Genomic DNA, 18,160 nt, shown 5'->3' on the forward strand with positions numbered 1-18,160 from the left:
ACTGCAAATGTATGGCAGATTTGATTGGGGCATCACTGCTTGAGCAATTTTAGCAGCTTTGCCTGTTTGAGAACGAATGAGGAAAAACGATCCATTTTACTTCAAGCAGCTCCTGAGACAAGCACTGCTAAATGCCAATTTCTGTAACCAACACACACCAGCCTTTTACCAGCCCCGCCACTGGTACACTTTTTTACAGCTGTTTGATGTGGTGTGGCTTTGGGCACGAATCTGTAATTCACATGTTTGCATTTCTAGCAAGATTCTTTACTGATCTGCCACTCCGTTCTACAGATATTAAAAAAAGAGCTATACAAAACATTCCTATTAAAAAAACAGCTCCTTAAAGATTAAGTGTTTGAAAACATAACAGTTTTATTCGGAGTAAAATGCAACATACATATGAACAGGGACAGATGAAGAAGCAGAACGCACAATTAACAGGCTTCCAGATAAATGCAAGGCAGAGGATTAAAAGCAAAAGACTTGAGAGAAGTAAGCTGTTTTCTGGTGAGGTTACAATAAGAAAGGAGATGAAAACATCTAAAACAACTTATTTCCCAAGAAAGTTGCTCCATTAGCAACTTCCCTATGCTTTTTCAGATTATCATCTTAATGTTAAGAAGACTGGCAAAATCAGAATCTGTATTCTGATATTCAAATTTGTTTCAAATAAATTCAAGTGAAAAAGTATAACTCCAGTTAGTGGCTTTATTTGAAAGGGTCCAGCACTTCTGCTTTAAAGCATATTTACCTCGCTATCTAATGAACGCCCTCTAGCAAAACGTTACTGACCACATTTTGCTGAGGTATGAGATGTCCAGTGTGAAATAACATCACAGAATCAGCATGTTCCTTTTTTTTTTTTCCTCCTACTTTTTACTTCCACTGATGCAATTTTCACATATAATGCCACTTCATGACTACGTTAACTATATAAAAGTAACAACTGGAGTTTCCACCTCAGAGACATCAAAAAACTCTAATTTTTTTTTTTTTTTTCTTTTCTTAACAAAAATAAACTCCTTTCTTTGTAGAGAACGTCTCAGCTCTTCAATAAGCTCCTGTTTGTTATTTCTCAAGGAATGTTGATGGTTAACAACTAAAAACATGACTACAGAAACTAATCACAGACCTATAAACTGTAGGTTTATAAGGAAGTAAGACAGGAGTTTCAGCATCTTATTAGTATTGATAAAAAGTTATTTTAAGCACTAGAAGCAAAAGATATACTATTCAAAACAAAAATTATTGAAAAATAATACCAGTCTACATTTCTTTCTATGGCAGCTTCCAATAGACCAGATGTTCTTGGTGTTTTAGTCATCTGGCTCATATCTGGGGATTTAAAAAAAAAATTAAAAAAAAAAATCATTAAGACAGAATAGAAAATACCCAAGAGACATTTTGCTTCTAAAGAAAATATGAAACCCAAGTAATAAATTACTCCCACTAGCGATGCATTCCTGTCAAGGCTCACTGTATGACTTAGGCCACAGACAAACGTATATACTTTTTAGACTATTTTCTCCTTTTAAAATTGGTCATTTTACCAAATAGTAGAATGAGGTAATGATCAGGAACCTACCCACAGATCCCAAAATACAGGCAGAAGTTTAAACAGAAGTTTTAAGTTCCACCTCTGTCCTCCTACAGCTTAGGTCTAAGGCATCCATGTTGCCAAAGCTCACTCGACATTTGCAGAATTATAGTCTTCTACGCAATATAATGGCCAGGGTGCATCTTTCCTTACTCAATACAGGCCTAAACCTCTTCACATACTCTGGACTTCTCATTCCCATAAACAAGTGGGGAAGAAATAAGATAGTGCCAAAGCATCTGGTACATCTCCCACCTGTATCTCTGTGTGTAGCCCCTGGGGGCTTACCTACCACACCCATGGGTATTTTGTGTCCTCTCCATACTAAATTGTCTCATCACTTGCTACACTGTAGCTGCTGTTGCACACAGCAGTCCTATTCCCCTAGCATCCATTAAAAGGATTGGCTTGTCAAAAATCAGGGAACAGCCTCCTAGAAATTATTTTTAAGGGAAAGTTCACAGTCTTAGAGACAGCTTCACATTTATAAAACCAAAATGGGAGCAGAACATGTATCCAGAGCAAGGATCCTGTTTGGACAGACAGAACAGCACCACTTACTTGGAAAGCTTTTTACGTAGATCCTTTATCTGTTCATTCTTCTTAGCAAGAATCTCTTTCATGTTGCGATAGGCAGCTGTTTGCTGAAATTTCTTCTCTAATTCCTACATAATAATAACATCAACATATTATTTACATATTAGGAAAACCAGGCTAATCTGCTTTTTAAAAAAGATGACTTGCTTTTCCTCCTCAAGTTGCAGAACAGTAGTTTTTCTAACTTACTCAAATTTAGATTAAGTCAGTTGGTAGATTCAAATGATATTACTGGGAGAGACAGAGAAACACAAGCTTTATTTTCTAATGAAATCAGGTTAAAAGTCTTCTGAAGACTAGGAATACACTTTTCACTCAAAAATTTCTATGCAGACAAATGGGCTATATTTAAGTATTCATCTAGTTATAATCACGCAGTTAGTTGTGTTTTTGCTTGTTTTTACATACACCATGTGCTTTTCCACTGAAATAACAAAAATACACTGGCACAAGTGTGATCCAGTAAACTCTGCATCCTGTAGTGTATGCTTGTTAAATTACTCATCAGTTAAAACGTAAGGAGCTCATCTTTAGATTACAATAAAATGCTAACCTTTTCTGCTGTGGATAGCTGATCCTGAACCTTAAGCAAGTCATGTTTTGTTGTCACCAGGTTCTCTTCCAAGAATTTTTGGTTTGCAGTAGAGTCATTCAAAGTCTTCTCAAACTGGCATTTCAAAGCTGCCACTTTATTCTCCAGTTCAGTGATATCCTGGTTTGCATTAGTCTTCGAAAGAAGAAATATTTAAAATATGTCAAATGCAAGAGAAGAAATATTTAAAACGTCAAGTGCAAAATTCACATAAAGTGGGTACATCTTAATTTTTAATAATTATGTTCACATTATTCCTGCAAAGCCTAAATTAGAAGTGCATTAACTAAAAACAATTAGTTAAAAAAAAAACCCTCTAAGGTTTAAAAGCTCAGGTTCAAACTCTCAAAAGTATAATGACTCAGGATGAGGCCAAACCAGCAGTACCCTAAAAAGAACAAAAATCTAAAACTAAAGAAGTTCTGCTCCTTTTTCTATGTGGAAAGTAAGATTTGAGCATAGGAAACCACTTGATAGTAGTACCTGAACAGCAGAAAAGCTTATTTTGAATTTTGAGACAGAATCCAAGGCTGCAATGCTGAAAAGCACTACATTGTATAATTTGTTCCAGAGCAGACTAGGCAGTGATAATTTTTCTAAATGGTGACATAAGTCAATTATGTAAAAATTCTAAATCCTCAAGTTAAACTGATCCAACAGAGCAGTTACTCCCAAACCGTGGTGCACGTGTGGTGCGTGGAACCATATTAAACTATTAAAAAAAAAAAAAACCAAACAAGAAAAAAAAGGTAGAAATCTGCTGAGCTAAGAGTTGGTCCTTAAAGAACCGTTGCGGTTTGGCAGCCATCTGTTTGTCCAAAGAGTTTGAAAACTACTGCTTTAATAAGCAACTGGGTTCATATGAGTTTATTGACACCCATCCTATAAAAATATGGAGTGAAACCAGATAAAATTTAGCATTTTCTCCAAACAACTAATTCATTAATTCATTAAATGAAGTAGTACTTTTCATCACTCTATCTACTAGCTAGTTTCAACAAGATATATATACCTGTAAATAGAAAATGTAAGAGCTGGAGAAGAAAGTGACAGATTATAGAGAGCAAATTAGGACATGAAAGCTGAAGATACTTAGCAGCCCTGACACTGAGGCCAATTCATGTTTAAACAGAAAAGTAGGATGAGATTTGGTTCCAGTCTTTTAAAACTACAAACACTATTAACCAGGATGTAATAAACCCCTTTAATATTTTAAACTTTCAATAATTTAAGGATTAACAAAACAGATAAAGAAAATATTTGCCATGACTGATAAATCAAGTTCTGTATTAAATAATATTATTGAATACAGACTTTGAAAGTTACTAGATAAAATTATAACATATTAAGAAAGCCAAGTACACACCATAAACCAGCTAGAAAGCAAAATAAAAAGAAATCAGGATTAAATTATGAAAATTAAAGCGGAAATGTTTTATGATATTGAAGTTCACTTCCAAATCTGTAAATACTGCAGAAATTTTTAAAAGTCAGTTTCTCAAAATAATGGGATTAAAGCATGCTAATTTTGTTAAATGTTTGAACTGAGGTGTTTTCAATTTAAGAAACAATCACACATGAACAAATTTTAGAAAATTCTAATTATTGACCAAATAAAGGTACAAACTGAAAAAAAATACTAAGGCGACCAGAAGAGATTCATCTGTGTCAACCTGCATGACTTCTAGCTTCTTACGTTTTTTTTTTCTGCAGCAGCAACTCACCATGTTTGAATCCTCATTTACAAAAAAGATTAAGAACCTCAAGTAGTAAAAATAAACAGTGAACCATTTTTGACAGTAGGCTGATAAGGGTAGGACTACATAAAAATCAAACATTTGTCATCTGACCTATGATCATTGACATTTGTAGCAAAACTTCACCTGATGTTTAAGAAAATAGGACACTTACAAGTATTTAGGTTTTTAAAGACTGAAGGGAGAAGCAGTAAGTTTGACTTGCCCACATCAATATCAAGTGTGACAAATGCTTGAAAGAATTAGTGTTTTATTGTTGCTGTAAAAACCAGGTTAGATATCACTCTTTCATTAGTAAATGGGAAGAAACAAACAGAAATAAATTTGTATCTGTTAATACAAATATTACCCCTGAGAATATGAACTCTGGAATACCTGTATGAACTTCTGATAATACCTGGAATAATACTTTCTGGTAATAATTTATCATGGTCTATGTGACACAAATTTCGTGCCACAAAATCAGCTAACGTTCTGGATTATCAGCTGACTGACAGACCAGCAGAAAAGACAATGTTAGCAGGAACATGATGGTACTAACTTGAACTTTTGTATTTGCCAGAAAAGAACCACACCATTCGGACCAACTTTTTAGATGTACAGGCAACAGTTGTGTTAAACAGGGGTGGCAGTGGGGAAAATCTTAATTATATTTACCTTTTGATCTCCTTGGATCATCTGTAAATCCTTCAGTGACTTCTCTAGTTTGGACTTTTCATCTAGTGCAGCTGTAGCCTGTGATACATCAAAAAATGTAAAACCTCAGAAACATATTTTAATTGAAAACATGAGAAGAATAACCATGGGATTCTTATTTAGATTTTTTTTAATATGTAAACAGCATTAAGTATCCCAGCTTACAGGGAATTTACCTGTGTTTCTAAGGTCTTGAGTCTGGTTTTCAATTTTTCATTTTCTTCTTGGAGACAAGCAACTGTCTTTGGGATAATGAAGAAGAAAAGGTTTGTGAACACTCTTGTGCTATTTTGAATTTTCCAAATATTTCAGGTAAGAAAATACGCTTCATAGCTTAGGAAAGCAAACAAGCTTCTAAATGCCTATAAGAATGGCCTCCATAAGAAATCAGTAATCCATTTATTTATTGTGTTTTCTGCCTCAGTCAGCAAAAAATTTAAGTCTCCAATTTTACTGCAACATATAGGATGGTTCACTTAAATTTCGCACGGGCTTTACTGAATTGAGATTAGTGAGCTCAGAACCTTGTTAGTATCAAGATTCACGATAAAGAAAATTGCGTGTTCAGAGATGCAAATCTCATTGCTGCCCATCCTTTGTATTTTCAATCAACAGGCAAGTAACCATTTATTCATAGTTCCTGTTTAAGAGAGACAAATACCAGGTTACTGCATATCATGTTCTGTGTCACAGGAAATAACCATGTTTTATCAGCCAAAGCAAACTCACCATATAAACTCTGAATTATTTTTGAGGGATAAAAAAGACATCAGATGCACATATTCAACAAAAACTGTTAGGGGACAGATTTCAAAATTATTTTCAAAAGAGAACTACATTGATCTGTAAGTAAAATACAAGTCTGAATTCTTGAATGCTTTAATTATCTTAACGGGTAACAACAATGAGATTCAGACACTGTACTTGACAGATCATTTTGGTAATGCAGGCTAAAAGACAGAAAACACAGCTCCTTGCTAAACTTCTTGACTGCCTATAACTTAAAGTGTATTCTAAGAAGTGTGGCATTTTAAAAAAGCTAATAAAAGCTACTGATAACATCAAATACTAGAATGTGTTTTGTAATTCTGAAAATCTTTAGCAAGTGGGAAATCAGATGTTTTCAAAACTAGTCAATTGCAACTTCTTTAAGCGCTTGTTTCTTTAGGAGGAACTCAACCAACTAACAAAAGAAAAAAAGGCTGAAATGTAATAGGATTGACTTTGAGTGATACAGAAAATGTCCAGTAACCTAATCATTTCAGCCATCTACATGTTTTAACTTAGCTCCTTGTTGGAAAGCCAGCCAGCTGCATGGAACAAACTGAATACCGGTTTCTACTAATTTACCTCATTAAATGGAAAAATAAATAATTACAAAGGCCAAAATGTCTTTGCAAAAGGAAGGTCAATATTGCAATATATGTTAGAGACCATAACCGCACAATGAATTTAAGATGCTTTACAATATTTATGAATTTATTAGCATTTTACTTTATATTTTGGAGTATATTACCTTGACATCTATATAGTCACAGGCACGTGATACAAATATTACTGTACAGCTATCCAGTTCAGTTGAAAAAGCAGAACGGTCATTAACCACAACTGCATGAACAGACCAAGTTCTTACCTTGTTTAGCAGCTCTGACCCACCTTCATTTAATGGAGCCAGTTTTGGTTTAATGAGTTCTGCACTGGGCTAAAGAAATAATAAAGGTTAAAAAATTAGATTATACAGATTTCTAGGAGGAAGAGGAGTATTCCTTTAGTCTGCAGAATAACTCCTGACAGTTAATTCAGCTTTCTTTTGCAAAGCAAATGAATGACCTTTTATTTCAAGTTAATTTGTTACTGGTACCTTGGCTCCTAAGTTATATACTTCACTTTCAGCTAAAGTGAAACAAAAATACTGCATGGACATAAAAGGATTGCAAACTTGAATTTACAAGAGACTACCAACGCTGCAGCAACCAAAAGACAAAAAAAGTAAGGAAAACAGAAAAAAAAAATTGAGTGATTGTTAGAGTAAAAAAAATAATCACACAGCTCAAAATAATTTTCTCATTTTAAGTATTCAAATATATTAACTAAATATACAGGCTACAAAACAAGTAAGGTGGAACTATAATGATACAAGATAAGCTAGAGTCATATCTGTATTGTGGAGTCTTCTCAGCTCTTCACTCCATGTTGGGACAAAGCCTTGGGACAAGCAAACATCCCAGTCTTACCCCAGTTTCCAGGGGGAAGGGAACCCAGGAGCAGACGCTCCAACACATCCCTGGTCTGGCTGATTTTGTGATGAGGCTTACGAGGCATGCCCTGCATGTGCAGAATCTGCAATCCGGAAACAGCCAAGGCAATTCGGTGTAAGCCTTGGTGCCGAACTGCAAAATGCTACTTTTTGGAGACTTTCAGAGATTGTTTTGAAAATGGCGGGTTTTTTGGTTTTGTTTTTCTCTCTTAAGCACAAGAGTCAGTACTAACTATTTTAAACATCTGTCATGACTCCACATAACATTTGATTACAATTTGATTAAAATAAAACTCTACCTTCTTGTTTGAAGATGTAAATTCTGACTTTTCAAACTCAGCAACCTGTTGCAACAATTCTCTTGAAAAGAAAAACAGAGAGAGGCATTTATTTACTAAAAAAGCTATTCTATGAAACACATTTTATGAGGCTGGTGCTATGCTCTTTATTGCATGCAAGATTCTTGTTAGAAGTACAGTATGAAGTCCTATGCAAATACAATAAATGCAACAGTTCATGTCTGTCATGCAGTGGTATGGTATGTGCATTAGAACTGTAAGATTTAGCATCCTTGATTAAAATGTAATCTACTCAGACAACAAAGGCTTTTTAATCAAATCCTATCATCTGCTCTTAACTGATTAATTCAAGTAAGAATATTGCCAATAAAAACATCTTCCTGGCAAATTTGAAATTACTGTATATCTTGCTACTTTATAGACGGAAGACTTGAAACTAACCTGTCATCGACACAATGGTAAAAGAATAGGTTTCTATGGTTAGGAAAAGAACGCAAATAGTCAACGCTGAAGTTTTCTTATTATTGAAAGGCATTCTGTACAGTCCAATGTATATTACCGATTCTCCAATTCGGAGACGTCTGTCTGTAACTTAAGGTACCATTTCTCAGCCTGCGAAAAGAGCTGCCGCAGAAGCAAAACATTGGTGTAAGTTGTATTTATGAGCTCTGACTCCACTTCACTGTGTACAACAGTCTGCAGTCCATCCAGCATGTCTATCACCTCATCAACTGTGAAGGTCTCCTCAACAAGTCTAAACAGAGCAGCCAACATGAGTCACATATGATAAAGGTAACAATTTTCAATCATTATGAGACCTCACTACACAGGTATCACACTGATATAATGCAATGTCCTTCTGAAAGCTACCCTCAGTAGTTATTAGATGACCATGGCACTACTAATTGCTGATGTTCTTTAAATTTTCTCTCGGAAACATTACAATCACAAATATTACTTCCGCTGCAGTATTACATGAAATTTCCACATCAGAAGCAAGACATAAAATAATATCATCTGTCACTATCTATGTTAATTCCTAAGAACTGGAACAACTTAGTTTTACAAGGACTTGACTTGTAACATTTGGAAAATCATTGCGTCTTTCTTCCTCACTAAGAACATATAAATGTAAATGGAGAAAAGTCGCCCCATAAAGCATTTAAAGCTGCAATTGCTGCTAGCATATTTTGCTTTATTCTTGCTCAGAACTGCCCCCCCTGTCCCCCCAGTACCTGCTGTCCTTAAGGTCCTGAAAACAAGAATCCACTGTTTTGAGACACAGGCCACGCTTGAAACGAGCAAAGCGCATGTAGTTGATCGCTTCATTCTGGTGGTGCTCATTAAGGCCTAGCTCTGCCTGCGGATAAGGATATAAGCACAAAGATAAATATACACTGAAATAAGTAAAAAAGAGCATAAGCATTGCGAAGACTAGTTTCTGTGCTTGCTTTCATCGGACTATCATGTTAACTAGTATGTTGAAAAACAACCATCTTTTCATTTGTGTAATCGCTAGATACCTCACATAAGTGCTCCACCTTTAAAAGCACCAGTACTTGGAAGTCAGTCATCAAGTGACTAGCACCCTCAGAAAAGTCGTACAAATTCAGAGACAGTGACAATCAGAGGACCAGAACCAAGAGGAGTGTAGGGGAGAAGAAGCTCTTGGATAAATTTGTCTTTGTATTACATGTACACGTGTATAATGTAGCTGAATGATGTCTCTTTTATAGACATACTAACAAAAATACACAGGAAAGTACATTATGTTTCTTTGTTAATTTATATGTAAACTCTTGAGACTTCTCATATAATCTTATGGGATAATCTGAATTTGTTTCTCAACAGCCTATTGCCCAGAAACAAACATTCCCTGGGCAAATTAAGAAGTAAGAGTTTTTAGGTCTGGCTAACCAGCCCTTCTATGTATGCTTCTATTTCAAAAAAAGGAGTATTGGCATGGCTACCACGGGGTAGCACAAGTCACAAGGAGGCACAACAGGGCATGAACTGGAGTCTGTAAGCACAGTGGAGAGGTGATGCAGCCAAAGGTGAAGTCCATTTCATTTACCCCAATGGACTGAATTAGTATTGCTGATGTTGGAGACAGCAGTGTAGCCACTCAGCCAAAACAGTTAATGTGATCACCTTGCCCTCGTTAATCCAACTGCGCAGGGTAGCTCCAGTTAAAGTGCAGTACTGCGATACCTGCATGAACAATACTGAAAACGGGAGCACAGATCTCGACTGCCTGGAAATTAAAGACAGTCTAGGACACAGCAACAGCAGTAAATAAAACAAGCTCTCACAACGTGGTTGCAAGTCCGATGTCTCCCACAAGGTCCCACACCTTGCAAATGAGAGAGCATATGAAAAGCTCAATGTTCTCTGTGCTGTTGTTGGGTTTTCTTCAGGTGAAAAGTGTCTGTTCATCACAGATAGAAAGGAAGACATATGCCAACACCAGTGCTGGACTCTCACAATCCAGACAGCAGCTACAGAAGGGCATTAAACTAATAAATAAATACGTAAGCGCAGGCCAAAACCACTCGTGACCTGTAAGTTCAGCAACCGGGCCGTGGGGTCCTGCAAAGCCCCACGCCCCACCAGCCTCCGCGGGGTCCGACAGGGCTGGCGCGGATGCCCAGGACGGCGGGCGGCAGCAGTAGCCCCTCCAGCGGCCCCCGCATGACGACGGGCCGCCTCTCACCGGCAGGCCCTGACCGGGCCGCCCCCCTGCCCAGCCTCCGGGCCGGCCGGCCGACCGGGAGAGCCTCCTCACGGCTCCGGCGCTGCTCGGCGCGGCCCTGCCCCGCGGTGGGGAGCAAGGCCGGACAGACCGCGACGCCACCCCCCACCCAGGAGAAGGGCCGGCCGGAGGCGGCTCCGCTACTCACCATGGCGGCCCCTCGGCCGGCCCCGGGCGGCGGCTGGGCTCGGCGGCTGCCTACGGCCCGGCGGTTGCCATGGAGAACGCAGCCTCGCGAGCGCCCTCGCTGCGCTCCTATTGGCGGCGGCGCGCTCACACGTGGTTCCCCCCGGCCCCGCGGCTCCAACGTCTGCGCATGCGCACGCGCTCCCCCCGCCCCCGCCGGGACCTGTCAGCGCGGAGCGGGCGAGGCGGGTGTTGGGGCTCCTCGGTGCGGCGGGGAGGGCACGGCTGCCGGGCCTCGGCTTGCGGCCGCGCCGGGCTGAGCCGCTTGCGCTCGGCTCTTGCTTCACCGCGATGGAACGGGGGCGGGCGGAGGCGGGGCGCTGTGTGAGGGGGTTGTTGCAACGTCTGGTTTTGGGGGTTTGTTTGATTGTTTTTCTTGAAGCCATCGGGAAATAAAAGCGTTGTGCAGCTTTTGGGATTCTTTGCTTCTCTCTCTGTTCAAATGAGTGAGTCTCCTGGGGACAGGAGTTCTGACAGTTGGAGGTGAGCAAAATGTGTGAGAACCTCTTAAAATTATCACAGAAAGGTGAGTGGGTGTGCAGTGGTGAGCGTTGTACTTGGTAAACCAGTTTTGTTTAGGAGCCCTGTTGCGCACTGAGATCTTTGCATTTGGTGTTACTGCGTGATATGCTGCAAATCTGATCTGTTCTGGTTCCTGTTAGGGCAGCAATCCCGCTGACACCTAACAGGTCTGATTCTGTAGCCTCACGCTCTGATACCACTCTGGTGTACCACAGTGAATGCTCAGATCACATAACCACAGTGTGGTTGAGGGTGGCGGGGACCTCTGGGGTTCCTCTGCTCTGACCCCCCAGCACAAGCAGGGCCACCTAGAGCGGGTTGCCCAGGTCCCTCTCCAGACCACTTTTGAATATCTCCCAGGATGGAGACTCCACCATCTCCCTGGGCAACCTGTGCCAGTGCTCAGTCACCCTCACAGTGAAAAAGTGTTTCGTGATGTTCAGGGGGAACCTCCTATTTCAGCTTGTGCCCATCACCTCTGGTCCCGTCACCGGGTCCCTCTGGAAAGAGCCTCGCTCCATCCTCTGTGCCCCCTCCCTTCAGATATTTATACACATTGATGAGATCCCCCTGAGCATCCCAGCTCTCCCAGCCTCTCCTCGCAGGAGAGATGCTCTCATCCCTTCATCATCTTCGTGGCCCTTTGCTGGACTCTCTCCAGTAGCTCCATCTCTTTTTTGTACTGGGGAGCCCAGCACTCAGCACAGTGCTCCAGATGTGGCCTCACCAGTGATCTGCTGGTCTCCTCTTAGGGAAGCCACAGCAAATTCTCGGCTTAGACAAGATTAATAGCTTTTAAATATGGATTAATAGCTTTTATATGACAGAACCTGCAATTGTTAAGGATCTTTGTTGACAATGTTCTAGTGTTGGACGGATGCATCATTATGGTTAGTGCTTAATAAAACTGAAACCTGGACACTCCTATGTTTTGTTTTGCTTGTGCTCCATAAAGCAAACAACCAAAACCAATGAAGAAAACGGAGATCAGAGCAATAATTATCTTTAAAAACAGATGGATGATACAACAATGAAATAAATGTTATTTTCCCAGCAACAGCAGTATAAAGGGTTGGTGCTGTGTGAAGCGTTTTAAAAAACGTGAAAGGATCAGAGTCTGAGTCATATCATGGTTTTACAAATCAACTTTGATGGGCTTTATTTATAGGTGATAATCTATTAACACAAGTTTTTTCAGGGCAGCCATAAAGAAAGAGTTCTACATTTTTTTGTGAAGTTGGTAGAAATTAAATAGTATGTAATCTAGCCCATCTGTTTATATTGTGCCTATTACCAACACTCATTTTGACTTCAAAATACACTGTGATGATGAATACATTAATCCAGTGGTATGGTTGTACTTTTAATCGTTTTAATTTTATGATCAAAGAATTGTGATGCTGTAATTTAAATACAAAATAAGAACTTGCCCAAGACTACGTAAGGCAATTGCCAAGGAGTTTCTCATGCTGTTGGCATAAAACAAACCTAAAACATAGAGGGGAATCTTTGCTCAAACCCTTCGATCCGTCAATTGTCAACTGTGTCAGCTGGAACAAATCGCTGTGCTTCAGTTTTCTGCCTGTAAAAGACTAGTTTGGGGCTGAAACGGCAAGATTATTCTAGCCATGTGGCTGTTACCAAAATGGATTTCCTTGCCTTTTTCTTTTCTTCTAGCTCATGTGCAGGTACTGGGAAAAAAAAAAAGGCAGCAGAAGTACACACTAGCTGCACCCCCTTTTTATTGCCAGCAGTAAAGGTGCCTCTCGTCTGGGAGCACGAGGAGGACCCTGCGTTACAACCCTTGCTTTCTTAAATGCAGTTGTAAGACAACTTACATATTTGTTTTCATAATTTGCGTAACCTATTGGCTTTGTCCATGATGTCATCTGTTCCCATTCACTTGGGAGTATTTGTACAGGCGAACCCCCGTGCCAGCACACTTAATGCCTATTTATTAGCTGAGTTTACACGATTTTGTTACAACTTTCTTCTGTGACTCTTTTCAAAAGTTCCCTTCCTCAAAGAGGATGGAAAGACCTTTATACTTCCAGGTAAAAGTGGAGAAAAACGCTGTTCTTCGCACATAATTAGTAAAGGCAAAATCAGTGTTCACAGAGTGCCTGGTGATCCAGAGGGTGTGAAAGACAGAGCTGTGTGAGGAGGAATGAGAGGGAGAGGTTTTTGATGCGTATGGTGTGTCTGCAAGGCACCTGGGATTAGAAAACCAAGATCTGGCAATAGTAGGGAAAGGGACAGAGAAACAGAAAAGTTACACCAAGGGCCAAACTAGCTTAAATTAGGGGTAATTGCCATGGCTCAGCTGGCAGGCAGCCATTTGCCAGCCTGAAGTAACTCATGCCTGAACCCAGAGGCTGTGCCTGTGCTTTCACACTGTCTCCATTTAGCCCGCACCCAGGGCTAAACAATAACCAGTTGTTCTGTCACCCAAGACCCCTCCCCAGCTGAGAAAGGGAATTGGGAAAAGGAGGGAGACTCATGGGTTAAAATTTAAACAGAAAAGAACAAGAGAAGAAAAGAAGGAGGGAAGAAAGAAAAGAAGGAAAACAGTATCAATGCTGAAACAAAAGACACAAAATTATACTTAGCCCACATAGTGGTGTCAAGTCCCTCCAATGATAGCAATCTGGGAGGGGAAAGGAGAAGAGGAGCAGAGCAAAGACACCCCCCCATCCCCAGCAGCTTTCCCATTTATAGTGACCCTGACGTTAATGTTACAGAACACACCTGTGGGCCAGCCTGGGGCAGCTGCCCTGGCTTTCACTGCTAATGGCCTTGATCACCATACCACAGCCGGCCACAAACTGAAACAAAATGCAACAGAAAAGTGATTCTATAAATATTATCCCCACAAAACCAGGACACACACCTCTGCTTTCCTTAGCAGGTGCCCCGGGGTTTAGCTGAGAGCTGCTCCCCCACCTCTGTTTTCCTACCCGGGGGTTCAGAGGGAGAGAGAGGCCATGTGCCGTACAGAGGTATCATCGCATACAAACCTACGCCTGTTTCAGGAAGAGTTTCAGGGTGACAACTAATTATTAAAGCTATGCAGACACCTCAACAGGGATTTTGCAGTTGAGCGTGGAGCACCCTGGGCTCCTTCCCCTTGGAAGGGGATGTCACGCTGCCGATGCTGGAGTGTGGTGCCAAGTGGCAGCTGAGCCCAACTCAAAACCTAGCCCAAATCATTGTTTCCTCCATTGTTGGAACTGAGCCTGAACTGTGATTTGGAAATTTTCTTGAAGTGTGAGTTAAACAAGCATCAGTCACAGCTGAACACCATCCAGCATTTCAGCAAAACCCCTGGTGCTCGGCTTCCTGCAGAGTGGGGAATTTAAATCATCGTAATTTGCATGCCAGCTTGCCAGGAAGAAGACATAAGAACTGCGAGTTCGTATATTTATTAACCACTTCTCACCGCCTTCCTCTTCAAAACCTTTCCTGCCACACTCCTCTGGATGGTTGTCACATAAGACGTGCCACCAGCAGGGACTTTATGGGACTGCCTGCAGACCTGCCCTGGTTCTGTGGCAGGAATAGCCTGGCCTTTCCTCTTGAAGGTGCCGTACTTTCCTTTGGCTCCATTTCGCTGTTGCTTGCAAAGCACCTGGTGCTGCGGGGCATCCCGCAGACCCTGTGATCCCGGCCCCTGCTTGCTTGCAGCCTTGGTGGGCAGCCGTGGGGAGCTGTGCCTGCGGGCCAGCTTGGAGCGGGCAGGACAAGACCTGGCTCCTCACTCCTCTCCTAGCCTCCCCAGGGAACACTGGCGGTTCCCCAGAGGGACCCAGTTCTTGTTTGGGGATTTTTTTTCCCCCCAATGAAAGTGTTTTCCAGCAGGACATGGCCACAATGGGAGAAGCCTCTGATTTGCCCTGTGCTAGATGATGCACATGAGCAGAAAAATGATGGTATGAGAGGTCTTCCCTTTGCTATCGAAAGAGCTTACCAGGAAAAAAAAAAATAAAGAAAAAATAAAAAAAAGGGAAGATTGCCATCTGTGTTTGAGACACCTAAACCATGCAAACCACAGAGAAAACAGCCTGTGACAGGTCTAATTAGGCTGGGGTCCTGGGAGCACACACCCACCTCAGCCTACAAAAAGCCCAAAGCTTAATCGCGGGTGCGAAGAGCAAACACCATGTGCGACCGCTGGATGTGACGGCTGGGCTGAGCCCCCTGTAGCCACTGTCCTGGTGAGTCCCCTCCTCTGCTGTTCATGTCTGTCTTTCCCACGTGCAGCCTCCATGGAAAGGAAACCAAATTACAGATTACCTTTTTTTTTTAAAAAAAAAAAAAAGCTCATTTGCCGTTGAACTCACCCAGTTACAACGATCTTTTCGATTGCAATTTAAGGCAGGTCTGATGACTAAAACAAAATAACATAAAAAAGCCCCCTGGGGACGTGCAGCCCTGCACCCTCAAGTAGATGCTGCAGTGACTTTTTGGAAATGGGTACTGGGGAGAGATCCGTAGCTCGCTGGCTGCCTGCCGCTGGCCATGGTCCCCTCTGGGTTGCATGTGGCAGGTCTCAGCCTCGACAGCCAAATTTTGTGCTGTCGTGATGGGGACGAGGCTTTGCTGGGTTGAGATTTCAACTCACTGAGGAGCTCCTGAAGCGAGGGGTTGCAGCAGGTGGAGCACAGCAGGTCTGACATCGCCGCGTAGCTGGGTGCTTGCTGGAACATCTCAAAGCTCATTTTATCTAACCCCACGTTATTGTTATTAATCATATAAACCGTAACAAGCGCAGCAACAACAACGAAGCAGAAGCCCAGCCCGAGGCGGCTGCCATGGTTAGCACGCTGCCTGCTCTGCACTGCGCGGGAGATCCTTCGCCCCTCGAGCGGTAGGAATCCAGCTCGGCTTTCGGCTGTCCCCGTACTTGCTGCGATGTATTTGAGCTTGCCCATGTGAGGGGTTGGGGTGGGTGCCAGTCGCTCCTCCGGCACCCCGCTGCGCCCGCACTGCTGGAGCCAGACGGGGATGGGGACGGGGACAGGGACAAGGAGAACACCTTGTGGGGCTGTTGCTGCCCGAGACTTTGCCATGTTGAACCGCGGCTGGGAGAGGAGCATTTTCCACTTGTTTCAGCAGAGCTGTCCAACATCATTGCATATGCATGGCTATCACTGGTCTTAATTTCTACATCTTAGTATTTACATGGGGTATAGCTGATTTATAGGTATTATACAGATGATTTCTTCCCATCTGCTTGCATATTCTTACTGGCATAAATTCTGCATTAGTATGCTTTCGCGATTTACTTTGCTTGGTTGTCTGCTTGAAAAGAAGTCAAATAAAATATATTTTGAGTTCTGTGCATCAGAAATTCAACTAGTATGCACAGGGTAAAATGGGCATCATCAAAAGCCAGGTACTAAATTTATACCTGTACTTGAAACTCCAGGGACAAGCATAATTCTACATGTAGTTCTGTATTTCGATAGAAAATTTAAAAACTAAGAGCACATGCTTATGACTATTTTTATTTCTTCGATCTATTTTTAAGCAAATACTCTGTGCTTAGATTGATGTTCTTTCTTTGCAAAGATCTCCTGTTGCCAACCTTGCTCCTAAATAATTCATCTTCATTGAAATTGCTTCATAAAGACAATAAAAAAAGGAAGGATTAACCCCGAATTTATGCTTTCTGAAAACAGTAATTTCTAAATAGGTGGAAACAACTGCATTATATTTTTTTGACCAGATTCCAAAATCCTGCAAACATTTGCTGCAAGCGTTTGCTTCGGTACCGAGAGCGGGTGAAGGGATAAAGGCTGTTGGGGCCAGAGGGTGCCACAAACACAGAGACACAGCCGCAAACACACTTGCCATCCCCAGAAGTAGCCACTTACAGTGAACTGGCTTTGCTGACAATCTTGCTGACTCAGCTAATCCCAGCACAGCTGGGGAGGTGAGCTGCACCCTGCGTCAGCTCGTGCCCCAAATAATACCAGGGAAGGTGCTTTAGTCAGGTGCGCTGAGAGGTTTGGCTCTGCGAGGCCACCTCTCGGTTGTGTGACCTGCTTTTCAAGGCACCGATGTCCGGAGGAAAGGTCTGTGCTAGCTGAAGGTCCCCTGTAGCACCGATGGGACCCACCTCGCGTTGTCCCCGGGCTTCACCCCCAGGCACTAGCACAGGCGGGCTGGTGCAGAACACATTGAATACTTGGGAGCGTGTAACTCATGTTGAGCCCACCAGGCTCAGCTACTTTTTGTGATGGTAAACTGACCTGAAAAGCAATCCGCAGTAGGAAAAAACATTTTCTTGTTTTCCGGGGCATAATAACCTGCTTCGCAGGCCAACAGCAATGAGCACCACGCTTAAACTCACAGATAAGAAAGAGACGTTGCAGGCAGAGATTATCAGTTGCTGCAGAGGATGCAAATATTTTAACACTGAAAACTACCACGAAAGGCAGGTACTCTTCCTTGATAGCTGCCAGACAATTTAAGAGACACATATCATTTATCTCATGAATCTTTTGGAAGATACGGTGCTTTCAGATGACTTTCTTTTTTAATGTGCGCATTGGGGACTCTACACCTTATTAAAAATGAGATCGCAGTGACTCTAGTACGTCAAAGGACTTGATCAGCACAGTGCAATAGAGAAGCTGAGACCTAATGTAGTCTAAATGTAAATTTGTAAAATGCAAACAGCTAAATAATTCAAACCAGAGACATCAATTTCTGTGTGGTTTGTTCGTCTCCTGGCCAGGCTCATTTCAAAGGGTTGAGGTTTTTATTAAAAGAAGAAGAAGGAAAAGGGTCACAGTTCTACTTCAAAGCTGTTTCAAACCAGTTGTTTCCCTCCCCCTCCATCTTTCCTCTCCAGGTTGCGAAGCTTCCTTCAAGACTGAGGAAAGATCTGGCTGAAG

The 18,160-nt window shown here is 41.7% G+C and overlaps 1 protein-coding gene across 1 annotated transcript; it reads right to left on the minus strand.

Annotated features, from left to right (window-relative positions):
- Positions 1-355: 355 nt before the first annotated feature.
- LZTFL1 (leucine zipper transcription factor like 1) lies at positions 356-10,764 on the minus strand. The gene is made up of 10 exons (XM_068405044.1): positions 10,699-10,764; positions 9,034-9,158; positions 8,358-8,552; positions 7,799-7,859; positions 6,876-6,944; positions 5,419-5,484; positions 5,204-5,281; positions 2,751-2,924; positions 2,162-2,265; positions 356-1,338 (listed from the first exon to the last, which is right to left on the minus strand). Exons 1-10 carry the CDS (start codon positions 10,699-10,701, stop codon positions 1,320-1,322), a joined length of 894 nt encoding a protein of 297 aa, XP_068261145.1. The 5' UTR covers positions 10,702-10,764; the 3' UTR covers positions 356-1,319.
- Between the last annotated feature and the right edge of the window lie 7,396 nt (positions 10,765-18,160).

This window comes from Nyctibius grandis, chromosome 7, assembly GCF_013368605.1.
Source record: "Nyctibius grandis isolate bNycGra1 chromosome 7, bNycGra1.pri, whole genome shotgun sequence".
Lineage (NCBI taxonomy): Eukaryota > Metazoa > Chordata > Aves > Nyctibiiformes > Nyctibiidae > Nyctibius > Nyctibius grandis.